Source organism: Trachypithecus francoisi, unplaced genomic scaffold (assembly GCF_009764315.1).
Source record: "Trachypithecus francoisi isolate TF-2019V2 unplaced genomic scaffold, Tfra_2.0 Lachesis_group1, whole genome shotgun sequence".
Taxonomy (NCBI): Eukaryota; Metazoa; Chordata; class Mammalia; order Primates; family Cercopithecidae; genus Trachypithecus; species Trachypithecus francoisi.
In genome coordinates, this window is record NW_022681454.1 from 65,024,425 (window position 1) to 65,041,509 (window position 17,085).

General features: G+C 36.0%; 1 protein-coding gene across 1 annotated transcript in view; it reads left to right on the forward strand.

Moving 5' to 3' along the window:
- The first annotated feature begins 12,253 nt into the window (after positions 1-12,253).
- Positions 12,254-17,085, forward strand: part of TMPRSS11D (transmembrane serine protease 11D) — a 69,156-nt gene continuing 64,324 nt past the window's right edge. Inside the window, exon 1 of the mRNA XM_033214546.1 lies at positions 12,254-12,356. Within this exon, the coding sequence (XP_033070437.1) occupies positions 12,349-12,356 (8 nt within the window). The 5' untranslated portion in view covers positions 12,254-12,348. The remainder of the gene's footprint in view (positions 12,357-17,085) is intronic.

Below are 17,085 nucleotides of genomic sequence, written 5' to 3' on the forward strand. Positions count from 1 at the left end.
CGTGCCCGGCCAACATACTGTTATATATGATCCATCAATCATTCTCTTTGGTATTTACTTAAATGAGTTGAAAGTTTATGTCCCTACAAAAACCTGCACATAGTTGTTTATAGCCATTATAATTATCAAAACTTGTAATCAAGGTGTCCTTTAGAAGGATAGTGGATTAAAAAAATAACTGTGGCACATCCATACAATGGAAACCTTAAATGTATACTACTAAGTGAAAGAAGACAATTTTAAAGGAATCAGTGGTTGTCAGGGGTTGCTGGGTGGGGAAGGATAAATACATGGAGCACAGAGATTTTTAGAGAAGTGAAACTACTCTGTACCATACTATAATGGTGGATACATGTTATTGTACACAAGCCAAAACCCATAGAATGTACACCACCAAGAGCGAACTCTAATGTAAACTATAGATTTTAGTTGATAATGATATCAGGGTAGCTTTATCAGTTATAACAAATGTACCACTCTGGTTCAAAATGTTGATAGTAGGGGAGGCTGTGCACGTGATGTGGTAAGAAGATATACGGAAACTCTCTGTACTTTCCATCTAATTTTTCTACATACATAAAATTGCTCTGAAAAATAAAATCTATTTTTTATGTATTATTATTATTATCATTATTATTTTTGAGACGAAGTCTCACTCTGTCACCAGGCTGGAGTGCAGTGGCACAATCTCAGCTCACTGTAACCTCTGCCTCTCAGGTTCAAGCGATTCTCCTGTCTCAGCCTCGTGAGTAGCTGGGACTACAGGTGTGCACCACCACACCTGGCTAATTTTTGTATGTTTGGTGGAGACAGGGTTTCATCAGATTGGTTAGGATAGTCTTGATCTCTTGACCTCATGATCCACCCACCTTGGCCACCCAAAGTGCTGTGATTACAGGCATGAGCCACCACGCCAGACAAAATCTTTTTTTAAAAAAAAGCTACCAGATCCTCAAAGGCCCTTTGAGATGTGGTGGAATATAGAGGAGTATAAAAGGAGAATATAGAGTTCTGGATGAAGGAGTGCAGGGAGTTAGAATAAGGGAATTACTTCTTCCATAGCTAAAGAATTCTGTGGCTGAATTTTGTTGTTGAGAGAAAACATAAATCAGAAATTTTTGTAATAATCAAATTGAAACTCTTGATCAATGGGTATAAGCAGAGAATAGGAACCAAAACTATTTTTCTTAAATAATGGAAGAGCTGAATATCATGTAACTTAAAGTTCTGTGGAAACTGATGGTGATGATGTAGACAGAGGGTCAGTGCAGTATCTAATAGCCTCATGAGGATGTTGGAGACCTCCTTGCTAATGTCATACCAATGTTAGTGGGAAAAACCAAAGGTAACAAGTAGCTTCCACAGTCAGGAAAAGAAAGTGATTTCTCAGATTACCCTCATCCGTCCTTAGCCTTCACATAAGCATGATTGGTTTGGGCATATTAGATGATATTACGTAGTATTTTGTAAATTTTTGCATAACTTACTGCATATTTTGCATGGGCTGTATTGATAAACTATGGTAGCATCATAGCACAGAAAAAGTCATAGGTTGAGTCACTCCCTGACTTACTGTCCTCGTGAAGTAAACCACCTCTGAATTCTGGGCCCTCCAGGGCCATCTCAGGAGGTTCTGGCATTCTGTTAGACACTATTATCCATAGCAATTCTCCAGTTATCTTTGAGGGATCATCTATATTAATTGGAGCCTGGGAGTTAAATGACTCAAATTCTCCAGTTAGTTAGATATCCTAGAGAAAATTTCCCTGACAAATCCCTGATAACCTAATTTGGCCAGTGTCAAGCCTATGAATGTGTTATGCTACCTGACAAAAGGAAATTTGCAGATGTAAATAAAGCTACCAAGTATTAGCATGTAGTTAAGATAATTCTAAGTTATCTGAGTGAGTCCAATATAATATCATGAAACCTTAAAAACAGGGAGAGCTAAGCAAAATTTCACCAACTTTGAAAGGTGCAGTTGAAATGGTCTGCCTTAACATACTTAATAAAATTTCCCTTGAGGATTCCCAGAGCCAAATCAGGAAAAAATCCAAGTTCAATGAAAGGTTCGTGTGACTAAAGATCTAGTAGAACGTGTTATGTTTATTACAAGTAAAACAAAAACAATGGCAGCATTTTCAAATACAAACCCTAACTTGATCATAAGAACAAACATTTTGAATTGCAGTGTTTGACTTGAAGTCCACTTAAGCAACCCTACATACCTTGATCTAGAGAAAATAGTTAATTCTGAGGAATTATTAACTGTACATAATTAAATATAATTACTAAGTGTACATGTTTAAATAACCGTATATACTTAAATACAGTTAAAAATTTCTCAGAGCCACATTAGTCTATTTATGAGTGTTCTAACAAGATTTTTATTAATCAAGATAATGTGAACATTATGAAATCAACTGAAAAGATTTCCGCATGTTCTATTCTTAAAAATGGTTAACATAGGAAATAACTATTTCTTGAAACATTATGAGTCCAGATCATTTTAGAAAAAAAAAATTGTATATAATGTTTTCCATTCTTCCATGGTTATTTTTCACTTCAAGTTTTCTACTTCTTCAGTGAATTTCAATAATTTTTGTGTTTCATAAAATTATTTTCTTATGATTCAATATTTTTATCATAGTTTCACATAATGTTAGCATTTCTCATCTCTTCTGTGTCTGTTGTTGTATTATTTTTCTCATTTTTAAAATTTTGCATTTTTGTGTACTTTTTATCGATACAAATTATACTTCTTATCTGTGTTAATGTTGTTGCTCTGGACTTCTACCTATACTGTGTCTGTGTAGTAATCTGCTGTTTTTGTTCTTCCTCTTTAACTTTTTTTGTTTGTTTTAGTTATGTATCTACTAATGCACTGGTTTCTGCTAACTGCATCTTCTTTTAAAAACCATTAGAAGAATCATTGTCTTTTACTATTTCTGTTGAAACAATTCATATATATTGGCATAATCAACATTACATTTCTATCACATTTCTTTCTACCATTTATTTCTTATATTTTCTTAAGAACTTCCTAATCATCTATATTTTATTCCCCCAATACACACCCATCCCCAGAGCAACTGAGACCTTAGTAAATATTTCCAGGTACTTCCCTCCCTTGGTGGGAGACTTTTTACTATTTGTTTGCTATTATTATTTGTTATAGTCTAATTGCTCCATTTTAAACAGATAGATGTTGTTCCCTTTATTTTTTTATTTTTTATTTTTTTTTATTTTTGAGATGAGTCTCACTCTGTCACCAGGCTGGAGTGCAGTGGCGTGATCTCTGCTCACTGCAGCCTCCACCTCCAGGTTCAAGCGATTCTCCGGCCTCAGCCTCCCAAGTAGCTGGGACTACGGGTGTGCACCACCATGCCCAGCTAATTTTTATATTTTTAGTAGAAACAGGGTTTCATCATGTTAGCCTGGGATGGTCTCAATCTCTTGACCTCGTGATCTGCCCGCCTCGGCCTCCCAAAGTGCTGGTATTACAGGTGTGAGCCACCGCGCCCAGCCTATGTTGTTTCCTTTAAAGCATCTAAAACCAAAAATCAACAAAATAGTTTTTATGTCAAAACTTAATGTAACTTGATTTTCCACAACACTTCTGCTTGTTCTTCCTCTCCAGTGAAGCTGCATCTTTGCCAGAGGCCTGGTTTGTGTTCGTGCAGAGGCCTGGTGTGTGTTCTTATTAGGTTCTTAAAAAGAGCACTCACCATAGAAATTCATACCATGGGTTCTAAGGCCCTTAAATTACAACACTGCACAGCTATATATTTTTCCAAAATAACTACTTTAAAATATTACCATATATCTACATCAATACATAATAAGATAATGTCTCTGGCTTTTAAAAGATTATAATTGATTTCCTTCTATATTATACAGGCTTATTACTGCTCAAGAATTCCTTTAAGATGAAAAGATAGATATAAATGTCATGATACTGGAAAAAAAACAACTCTATGTCACACTCAAATTATACTTAGTCACAACCTGAAAAGAACATATTTCATAGCAGAAAACAAAGCAAAACAAAACAAATAACCTGTGACTTCTTTGGAATTTGTCTCTACATGTTAAAAAAGTGAAAATAATTTATTTATTCCACTTCCAAATGAGCAGGACAATACAACATATTTTAATGACTTAATCACAATGAAATCAGTTATTTTAAAAAAATCTCTGGGAGACAGGAGAGGCTCCCTTCAATTATAAGGTATCTATGAAGTTAGAATGTTTCCAACAACCCAGATAGTGCTGTTGGCTAAGGCCCTCCAGGCAGGCAAGACAAACCCATATCTGGCATAGATGTCCATTCCTGTGAGAAGAAATGGCTGGTCCTTCCAGGATAGAAGGCATTCAACACAGCTAACTTGCCACTGACTGTCCAGTTGGCCCCCTTGAGTAACAGAGTTATCCAGTGGGTGTAGTTATTATCTAGGTTGATGGCAGGTTGGCATTCTGAGGAGGCATTTGTTGCATTGTTGTTGGTAAGTGGGAGTCCTTGCTGCTGGGCCTAGGCAGGACCTCTATCTTGCCCACTGCGGCCACGTCATTTGTGCGTCCATCCTGCCAGCACTTAATGATATTGATCTAAGATGACCAATCATGCCAGTTTGCCTAGGATTGAGGAGGTTTCCAGGATGCTATACTTTCCATTTCAAAGCCTGGATTGTCCCAGGCAAAATGAGACAAATTGATCCTCTCCTAGTGCATATTCCACCAGCTCCTGTCACCAGCATATTCCTAACGGTCTTCATTTATTATCTGGACTTTCCCAGGGAATATAATTTTCTAATGGGTCTTCTGGCTTCACATAAGGTTATACATTACATCATGTCCGGTTCTCTGAGTCCTTTAATCCCCTTCCCTACTGTCTTCCATAACAATCCTAGCATTTCAACCTTGCTCAGGATGGGCCATCACTTTTTCCAGACTCCTAAGAGCCACTCCAACAGCAAGTTTACACCATTCCCTGGGTACCTTGTCAGGTGTTAAATCCTGTATACTGAGAGATTACTCCCAAATTAACAAAACTTTCCTCATCCAGCCTTATGCTCCAATCCCCTTGACCAAGCACACTCAGGATCCTGTCCCACAGAAGGCACTCCCACGGTCTCTGCTGCCGCCTGCTGGTTACTTTATGCAGCACGTTTGGGGTGAAGATTGTTTCCTCCCTCTTCAGGCCTGACACATTCCCAGCTGGTTATGATAATAATCAGCTTAACTTTGATAGGCCCAGTAACCAGGAGAGGAGAGGCACACAGCTCCTAATTTATGAGCTATTGCCTTGTGGGGAAAAGGCCTGCCCAGTATCTCTTCACAATGCCAGCTGTCATTGAAAAAAGTGGGGCCACTTCCGCAAGGCCACAGGTTCAAAAAGAAGTCTGCAGAGTCAAAACCTTCAAGGCCATCTAGCTAGATGTCCACATCCCATGCATCAGGTCCCAGGTTTTCTTAATTAGACCCTTGACTTCAGAAGAGCAGATCTATTTCAACTAAGTATTTAACCATCATTGAAATTCAGCCACTCTATCCAATTCTGTGCTTGGTATTCATCTTTTCCTGCTTACCCACTAAGGTTAGGGCTTCTTAATAATCTACCAAAAGGAGTCTCTGGAACACGTACTCAGCTTTTTCAATTACGTTCATTGCCCTCGACTTTTCATCATCTGCCTATTGGGCATAAAAGCAACCAAGTAGCAACCATGCAATTTCACTCTCGTTATGTTTATCACCCCAGTCCCCCATGCCTTTTAATACGTGAATCATCACACTAGCTTGTGTATTCACTAGCTTGCTGGCCTGCCTCACTACTAATGAAAATTTCAACAGACTACCACCTCTTGTTAGAGGTTGCCAGCTTGCCACCTACCACCAAGTCCTCATTACCAGCTGGGTAGTGAATAATAAGTCTCATCCTGATGCCTATTTTCCTGGAGTTGTCTCGGTATCAGCTATTACAAGTTGGGTTTCAGCACAGCAAATACTTACACAAAGTTAAAGTACAAAAATTTATTGAAAAGTAACACCTGTTAAAGGAGATGGAAAGAAGCAGGACTGGGCAGGGGTAGCTGTCAGAGAGCAGTGACAATCTGACAACATTTCTCCCAGGTCAACAGGGAACTTTGTAATAAATATTACTTGTTAGAGAAATCCATATTGAGTGGAAATAGCTAGACTCTTGTATCATCACCTTGCTCAATCACTGGCTTGGGGGCCACTGGGAAAAGAACATGTTCTTAGCTTGAAAGCTGAGGAAGGCCCTGACAAACCTATTAGTTAGACTGTCATGTTGTACTAAGCATGTCCTTTTTTTCTGATGTTTTCACATCTGCATGTCCTTATTGACCCTGGAGGGACTGCCCCACCCAGGGCTAACTAATTTCCAAAGATAGCAAATGACTCCTTAGGACTAGCCTGTCATATGCAAGCCAACCCTTCCCACCTGTCTTATGGAGCTCTTATACTCCAAGCCACTATTAGGGCCTTGCCCTAATTACTCCAGGGCCAGGTATCATGCAACTAATGACACCCCCCACACCTGAGAGCCCCTGATATTATTCAAACTAGCCAATCCGAAGCCTGCTTACCTTGTCCCACCTGTTCCTTACCACAGAAACAATAATAAAGGTTCTTCCTTATAGTACCTCTTTCACCCCTTTCCTTCTGAGTGACCCTCCTGCTTCACTGTGTGGCATGGTGTGCACCCTCCTCTTGGGAAGTGTGAGTAACAAGCTGTCTTTCCAGTGTCAATCTTCTTCTGATCACTTAGCCTCACCATACCTAAATAAAAAACAAATCTACAATTAAAAGACAGATACTCATACTCTTTGCAGTTAAGCACCAAGCTTTGTCTTGAAGAAGGATCTGAAGGACAGCTCCACGTCTGCTCTAAGAGTGAATTGTGTAACAGCTGAAACACAGTTACAGTATGCAGAAAGCAGTGAAGTTTTATTTACTCACTCAATAATTCAAAAATTATTCAAATAAATAGTTGAGTAATTTATATAAATTATTGAAATTATTAAATGAATGATTAACCCCATGCCTGGTAGGAGTAACAGGCTCTGAGAACATAGCAATCCTTTCTTTTGTGGACTCTGTTGTCTACTGTGTAGGCAAATTTCAAAAAAAGTATGCTGAGGCCGGGCACAGTGGCTCACTCCTATAATCCCAGCACTTTTGGAGGCCAAGGCAGGAGGATTGCTTGAGGCCAAAAGTTTAAGACCAACTTGGGCAATCTAGCAAGACCCTTATCTCTACAAAAAATTAAGATATTAGCTGAGCATGGTTGTGCACACCTGTAGTCCCAGCTACTAGGGAGGCCAAGGTGGGAAGATTGCTTGAGCCCAGGAGTTCAAGGCTACAGTGAGACACAATCATGCCAATGCACTCCAGCATAGTCTATGGAGGAGTGAGATTCTATCTCAAAATAAAATAAAAAAGTATACTGAGTGTTGTAAGGAGTATACGAGGAGAAGTAAACTGATGATGGATCACACTTCTGAGGAACCAACCTACCAAAAGAGAAAAAGCCTATAAGTAGACCTTAATGATTATTCTGATTTGGGAATTAAGAAAAAAGTTTATTGAAAGAGGTAGAAAAAGATAATCCAAGCTAAAGGGACAGAACTGGAAGAGATAGAGGGGTAGCATATTGAAGTAATTAAAAGAAATTCAATGGATAGAGTGTGGAGTATTAGAGGTATGGTGGGAATGAGCATGAAAGTTGGGCAAGGGCCAGATACCACAGGGCATTGCCACCCATGTTAAGGAGAACAGATTCTATCTTAAGTGTACGGGAAGCTATTGAAGAGTTTTTTAAAGAATAGTGACATAATTCAATTTATAATCATCATTCTTATAGCTGAGTAAACCAGAGTGGGAAAAGGATTAGAGGCAGAAGGGTCAATTAGAAGGCTGTGACAGTGATCAAGCTGATGATTACCATGGCCTGGAGTCACGTAGTGGCAGTGGGGATGAGAGGGAAAGAAATTGGTTCAATACATATTTATGTACATAGGGCACCAAGAAAAGAGATAGAGTCAAGGATGACACCTTAGTTTGTTAGGTTTCTGGAGTTCAAAACTGGGTGAATGGGAGTGGACTTGTGGAAATAGGGAATAGTGGAGAAACAGGTTTAGAAAAAGGAGAGAAGACATGAATACAGAGCACAATGAAAAGATTAGCCTCCCAAGGGATGAGGAAACCTCTTCTGCTATAACAGGAAGAACATGGGCAGATGGGTACAGATCTGTAGACATGATAGCAGGAAGTGAAGGGAGTGTCCATCTGAAGGCTTCTCTTTTGTTTTTCCAATAGTGGAAAGGTAAGTCATCTGCTGAAAGCAAGTGCAGTGAATAAGGAATGGAACATACATACTGGGGAAGAGTAGAAAGATTTGAAGTGGTTTTAATAAACCCTAGCTTGACATTGACCAGGGAAACCTAGCTGTATTGTTAGGCAGTATTGAAGGGCCAGCTAAGACCAATAGTCATAAATTTATAATGTACTAATTCTTAAAATAGATACTATGTAATATCTATTTTAATACATACTAGTATCTCTTTAATAACAGAGTTTATCAGTCAGACCATCCAGTATGTGAAATGATGTATGATGTTGTATGCTAAATGAAATTAGATTTATTTGCTCTGATTGCTTTTCTCAATGTCGAGAAAAATTACAAGAGTAAAATTTGTGAATGCGTGCAGGAAAGTGAAATTTACTCTCCATATAAGAAAACAACTCTATGCAGCTCAAAGGGGATGAGGTAGAAAACTTAGGAGAGGGGTAAAGGATACATACGTCTTCCTTTAACAAGATTAAAGAATGCCTCTAGTCAAGATGTTTCTTTGGCCTCCTATGGTTAAGTGCAGGTAAAAAAAAAAAATTGCTTGTGGAAAACACAAGAAAATAACTGACTGTCAACATGAAAGCCATCACAGTTTGTAATGAGTGTTGGATTTCTTTAACCATGTTTGTATGAATGCTTTAGGAATAAGACTGATTTGTAGAAGCAAAAGAACATGCCAATCTAAGCAGGGGCGGTATTTTGGAAACATCCAGGACCAGTTTCAAATTGTATGAGGTCTCCACTCCTTAGAGATTATGACCCCTATACACACACACACACACACACACACACACACTGCCATGAGAACAAGTACCCTGCGAACTGAACATGACAAGTGCTTTACATTTATTAGTTCATTTGATTTGATTTGACTAAATTTAGTTTTTGCAACTCTATGAGAATGGTATTTTAACCCAATTTTCACATGTTAAAAAAAACTCTGAGGCTTACAGAGATAAATAACTTTTCCTGACCTTGTGGGGTAGTAAAGAGAAGAGTCAATGTTTTATTTAAAGTGTATTCTAACTCCAAAGAGAATACTGTTTCCATTACATCATGCCTTCTAAATAGATAAATGCCTCTAAAACATGGTAAAATGTACTTGTACCTTTGCCTCCAACTACCTGGAAGTCATAAGCCACAAAATTACATTTAGCCACACTAGCAAAATCCAATTATTACCCAATTTTAAAATGTACATTTATAACAAATATGAATACTTGTATTTAAATAACATTTATAGCTTTTATACGGTGAGCACATCCATTCTTTTTTCTTTTTCTACAATAACTCTGTGAGGGAGGTCATGACAAATATATAACCTACCATAACCATATGACTGTGCTTTCCTGGACTTGATGACTAAACAAACTTCAAATTCAAAAAAACACTACTGGCCCACACCTTCTTAGGTCATCTGCTTTTTGGTTGTTTTTTTTCTGCTAATATTGTTATGACGGTCCCATTCAATGATTCACACTTCCTTCTAAACCAAGTGTGTTAATAGACATTTGTAGGGAAATATGTCCAGAGTTCAAGATTTCATGGGTCTCTTAACCACACTGTCTCCCTATCAGCAGGCAAAATAACCAGTCTTAATAGTTCTTACATAGCATAGTTCATCTTCCAGAAATATAAATGATCTCCACTATGTCCCTGAAAACTGTTCCTGTCATTCCTTCTCAGTCTAGCTGCCTTGGTTTTGTGACTGTTCAACCAGAAGAATAAAATCAGCCTGTAACCAGAAGGCAGACGACTTTTATATTTTTTGTATAATGTGATTCTACATTTCTCATTCATGCAATCTCTTAAAAAGAGAATAGGTCAAGGCCTATCCTGACACTCCCTGAGGATCTAAAGATGAAGAGTCAACATCTTTAAACTGGTCCCTGTTATGAACAATTCCTTTGCCTCACAAACCATAATTTCCTGCCCCACCTCCCTTTCTGTGTTGAGCTCATCATGCGGGAAGTCACTTTCAGACTGAATCCAATTTTCCCCATACCTTTCCCCCGACTCATCCCCAAGTTCTGTTGTGAATAGTAATAGAGCACTGGGATTTGCGCTAATATGTTAATTACGAGACATCTAAACAACATATGTTGAGTAAGTACCTTTGGTAAAAAGGTCTTTACTGCTGAGCATTCCAGGAAATAAAAAGACATACAAGAAAGAGCATGCATAATTAGGGAAATTTTCTGTAAACAAAAAACAGAAGATAACACTTTAAATCCTGGTAAAAATTATTAAACCAAAAGTAAAATTTTATAAGCCATTAAAATATTTAAATTACTTGGCTCAATAAGCCTCTTCAGTTTATTATGAAGAAAAATTCAACTGTAGGATGACAAAGAAAAACTATGTTTGTGAAGGTAGTCATTCAAAGACTCATCTACAATTAAAAAAAATAGAAAATATCTAAATACTTCACATTAGAAGATAACTTTGGTACTTTATGATGACTCCATTCAATGTAATGCGATTTGCCTTTTAAAGTGCAGCCATTAAAACTGCTAATAATGGGTGAATCTTGTGAGTTTTAAATTATATAAAACTACAAAGTTATAAATATATAGCTACTAAAAATAAAAATTAGTAATATCAATATGTTTGTGAAATAATATTAAGTATAAAAAGCATAACACAAAATTATATACCATGATATAACTATATTTAAAGGTACTTGAAGTTAACATGTAAAATTTAAAAATGTTTTGTTTATGTAAGTTTATTTTTTAAACTTTTAAATCTTGTTATATTTATTTATTTATTGTTAAAAATAATGGCAGAATGTCAGGCATGAGATACAGTATGTAAAAAATACATTTGGGAAGGGTAGAGAGTAACCACTCATTCCTGTCTCTGTTGTTTGCTTTGCACATTATATTTTAAAAAGTCAAATAATTGAACACATCTGAAGTTGCAGTACTGGAGTAAATGTAATCATTAGTGGTCAGTGCTTTACAAGATGAAGTCAAAGAACTTTATAATTGAAAGAGTCCTTTAAGACCTCCTGATTCAACTTCCCATTTTCTTAGTAGATACATGTGACTCATGGAGAAATAAGTAAATTTTTCCCTTAAGCTACACAATTAGTTGGTGAAAAAGCTAAGACTAGAATTCATATTGTAATAATAATAATATTGTAATAATTCTATTACAATTTCCAATTATTTAGCATTCATTAGTTCTCATAAAGTAACCCCAGTATAACCTTCCAAATTTATATCCTGCTTTGGAATGTTAGACAGGAATGCCCTTTTTCCCCTCCATGCTAGTCTTGCCTGCTTTCTTGAGCTCTCCACCCTTACCCTAACCCCCTACACACTCATACTGTCTTCTTCTGTCTGCTCCTCTTCTAGTAGTAGTGTGTTAGAATACCTTTTTCAAATGATCATATTGGAAAAAGACAAAGTGGATTTTAGTTCCAACTATTCTGTTTGCTAGTCTTACTTTGTGCACCTACTCAATTACTGCTCTATTTCATATACTATGAGAAAAACAGCATTTAATCATAGAGATGAGGGAATTCAGAGGTAGTCCCCATTAATGTATGGAAAGTATATTCTGATAGTTCTTGGCTGGCTGTGGCAAGGTATGAGGTATATGACAGTATGATAACACGAGCAAAAGAATTGTCAAATCCCCTTGAACTAAAAGTGATTCTACAATTGTGAAGTAGTCACAGGCTTTCACAAAATACCTGTCAACTGTAATTGTGTTTAATCTCAATTTACCAGAATAAATTTTTTACTAATTTGTGAAATTCCTGTCTATTTTTAATTATCTTCCACAAGTCATACTATTGGTTTGCTGATTCCCTCAAACTTGTTTAACAAGTTATATTTTAATTACATGAGATTTCCTCCTTTGTCCTCAACTATAGATCACACATAATACATGAGAGTCATTCGAGTGGGAATCTCAAAGCAGTTGAGTAGGCAGAAAAAGGAACCCCTTCATTAAGGATTAAAATGTATAGGTAAGTCCTGTTTTTGTCTTTGTAGCTTTAAAAGTTTTACTATATCTTACAGTATGGGAAAAATATAAAAAAGCTTTGGAAATTTTGACTGTGTCTAGCAATCTTCTAGTTACTTCTCTGAAAACTTCATTGAAACTCTTAGATATTGTTTAGATAATATGCTTGATATTATTTCCATAAGGTACATAGTTGCTTAACTGAATTTTTTATAAAACAAATAACCACAAAAATTCAGCTTAGCATTATGACAACATATCTTTAAATAACGAAGTGGTTTTGTTTCTCATGTGCAACGTTTTAAAAAGTGGTGTGTGGATTTTAAAATTGCAATCTGTAAATAATTCTTCTGTTGTTTAGAACTTTTTGAGGATTCTGTATTTTGACTTCCATTACAGTTTTATTGCTAGTTATTAAATAAATATGCCATAAATCCTAAAGTACACTTTTAGAAAGTAAAGATGGTATTTTTCTACTTTTTATGTAGTCGTGGAATTATTTTCAGGAAAGTTCTTGCTAATATTTAAGAAAAAATAATATCTCTCTGGTTTTCTTTTTAGTTAATGAATAGGTATTTTCATATACTTTCACATAAAGAAAGCAAAAAGTTGTGGGATAATCAAGTCACCCGTTAAAAATCTCAAAACAATGAAATAATTATATAACTTGGTATGCTTATATGTGCACTTAAGTGTATATATATGTATATTATTTTTCTATGACTACAGAAAAACATGATACTGGTAAGTCATGCTGAAAGGATCAACAAAAACATGAACAATGTGTTGGCTATAAGTGTAGTTGAATTTATTTTAAATCTCCTGAACACTGGAAAATTCAATCAAAAGTCAAACCATTTTAAATAATAAAAATATATATACAATTATATGCACTTGAATATACATATGAGTGAAAAGTGGATAGCTGTCTAAGCTTCCAGTGATAGAAGAAATAAAATTATTTCATATTAATGTAATAGATACAAGACATTTATTAAAGTAGCTTAAAAAACCTATGAAGTAATTTGCATACTGAGTTTGTTCTCGTTTTATGCGGGAAAAAAAAAACCAAATCACAAAATCATATTTACTCATCAACTACTACTTTGTAAAGCTGTACATGGGAGAAAGTCTAATAAAGAACATAGAATATTTATCAGGTTTGTTATACTAAAGCAGTGAGTTTATGAATTATATTTTTTATTATTCTTAAACCATATATAACAGTGTAATATTATTTGGGTAATATAGTGCATTTTAAAATGTATTTTGCGGAAATATTTTAATTTTAAAGGAATTGCTCTGATTTTAAAATATTGCCCTTATAAGTAGCCAAGTGTATATCAAAACATCATTCAATGGAAAATAATAAAAGAAGACATGTAAATAACACAAATCCTGAAAGAGTTGTACAATTTCAGAAGACTTTGAATCAATCAAATTTCTAAGTTGATCCATCGTACAGGAAATTTGCCACTCAATCAGAGCCAACCTTGCCAATTACAAAGAACTCTCCTGTGGAATTTTGGTTTCTAAGGATCACACTTTTTGGAATATTTTATCTCTTTAATAGTCTGTACCTACTACTAATAAATAGTAGCTAGGTGTTTATATTATATAATGGAAGGGAAATTAAATTGTACAATATACTTTTTTAGGTAATTCTAGGTAATTTTGGCATAATTTTAGGTAAGTCTTCAGGTAATTCTGAAATACTTTTGGTTGAAAATGGGCTGCCTTGGATGGTTTGATTGCTTTTTTATAAAAATTAAACTCCTAGCTCTCTTCCAAGCTGCTGCAAGATGAAATGCTCCTTTCTTTGTCTACCTTCTTCCCTTCTTTGAAGAAGGAAATCCCACCACAGGGCCCAGGAACCTAAACAGCTGTGTTACTCATTTCAGATCCTTGGTCACTTGAGATTTTCTCAGATTCACCAAGGGAACATCTGTGCCCACCAGATTACATAAAAAGTGAGAAATGAGGTTTGGGAAATAGGATAAAGATTTATAAACTGGAATTCAGAATATAGTTTATGGAAAGATTTAAGGTAAATGAGCACATCTCAGCTCAGGGACACACAAGTCTTAGCAGGAGTCCTCCTACCAAACAAATCTTATTTCCGTTTCTTCCCTTTTCTCAAGACATGATTAACTGACTGCAGAGACATGCCAAAGACAATCAGATGTCCTGCCTCCCAACAGTCCAAAAGAACCTGAGACAGAAGTTGGGGGGGAAGAGCCATCGCTGTCAAAAATGCATTCCAAATTCTGCCTGTTGTTTCAATCCTGGTTTTTGAACTGCTATAGGAACTTAGAAAAACATGCTTAATAAATTGTAAATCATTAGGCAAAGAATGTATTTCTTCATAGAAATTAGACAGGTGGACACCAATTTATATTTACAGTCATGAAGCCCAAAATAGTGCATTTAAAGTACAAGTTGTTGCCTATAAAATCTTGGGCCACATGCTAAAGCAGCTGCTGCATTTGGCCCAAATGTTTTTCTAATGATGGTGTGGGATGGGCCCGCACACAGGAAGATGAGCTGCAGTAAGTCATCTGGGATTATATATTTTCTAGCAAATTATCCCATGCCACTGCCAACTTGTCTTCCAGAAGGCACTCCCAATTTATTTTCTCAGTAATTCATTACTTACCTAATTCTTACACTACTGCAACTCCCAAATAGCTATGACTGGCACCCCTAAAATAAGTCATGAGGAAGGAAATCAATATCTACTGTTGTAAGGGAACTTAAAGTTATCCAATCCAATTTCGTAAAAGGTATTGCTCCCATTTGAAGGATCCCATTCTTTTGAGCAAAGAAGACTTGGCATGATTTCACAGTTTGGGGGAGTATTCTTTCTCTAGCTTTAGTGTGTGCTCATGACATATAAAATAAAAGCACCATCCCAAGTCTAAAGTCATTAATTGGATAACTGCCTAAGATAGTTGTAAATAAAATGGACTTTGGAAAAGTTTATACTGATGAGTCATTCAGCAGAAAGTAAAAGCAGATTCTATGGAATATTTACAATATCCATTTGCCAGACGTTTTAACAAGTGTATCAGTGATGAATAAAGTAATACATGCACTCAGAGTTCAAGGCAGTGGAGCAATAAGTCATTGATGGCCATGGTGGTGCTTGTATTCCGTGTATTCCCTGAAGGCTGAGGTAGGAGGATCACTTGAGTCCAGAAGTTCAGTGTTGCAGTGAGCCATGATCGTGCCACTGCACTCCAGCTGGGGTGATGGAGCAAAAACCTATCTCAAGAAAAAGATTAAAAATTATAAATAAATAAAAGCCGTCAAGTATATTTTTTCTAAATTAGACACATTTTTATTCTGACAAGCTTTCTTCTTAGCCAATATATCTACCTGAGTTTAATAGTGCAAGAATAAATTAAGATGTAATGTTTCCTTCTCTGGTGAATATTTGTCAGCATAAAGACATGCCATACTATCCCTAATTTTTAAAAAATCCCTCCCTTGGCCCATATCCCCTGTCCAGCTATTGCCTCATTTCTCATCTCCTGCTCTTAAAAGCAAAACTATTCTAAAGATCTGTCTAAACCTATTGCCTCTATTTTTATTTTCTTCCTCCATTATCTCCTTTTGCTTTTTAACTTTTTATCATTAAACATATCACATATACATTCTAATTTTAAAATAATGAACCTCTGGGTATGAGACATCTATTAATAAAAATAGCATCACCAGTATCTTAGAAGACCCCGTGGGCACCTCCTGTCTATTAACTGACCTTTCCCCACTTTTCACGATGTAACTGTTATGTGGCATGGTATCTTAATTTCTTTCATTTTCTTCATGATTTTACCATTCATAGATATATTCCTTAAAAACTTATGGTTTAATTCTACCTGTCTTTGAAAATCATATAAATGAGAAATATATTATATATTATATACAATAAAGTGTGCATAGCTTATTCGTGTTCATAGCTATATAATATTTCGTTGTAAGACTGTCCTATAACTTAAATATTTACTTTTCTAGTATATTGCCATTACAGATAATGTAGCACTGAATATTCTTACACAGGTCCAATGGTACAAACATGCAAGAGTTTCTCTTGGATATGTTCCTAGAAATGGATTTTCTGAGTCAAATGGTGTATGCATCCTCCCTTTTCCCAGTGCAATAGTTTCTGATCTTCACAGCTCTGAAACAGCTCTTGTCTTGCTCCACATTGCAAAATCCAGTGGTCAGATCTCCACTGAGATTACATTATCACTCCACCAGAGACCATTCTTTTCTTGAAACGTGATCTTCACAGAGCTTCCAAAACACCATTCTTTCCTTTTATTTTATTTTTTGCCTATCCCATGGGTCAAATTTTCTCTGTTTCTGTTACTAGAATCTACTCATTTTCCTGTCCTCCAGAGTTTAAGTGCTTTTCTTCTTACATTCTGTGTGATTCCATCAGTCTCATGGTTTTCAATATTACATAAGCTAATGATTCCCTAGGATAGATAATGATCCCTTAAGTCCACTATCATTCACTGGAAAACACAAAATGCTGTTACCTCAAAGCAACTTCTGATATCATATGGCAAAATAAACCATTTTGAATCCTAAATACCTTAGTGCTTTATTTATACTTATACATCTTTTATGATATGTACAATTACTCCATATATATATATATATATATATATATACATGTTTTGAGACAGAGTCTCCCTCCGTCACCAAGGCTGGAGTGCAGTGAT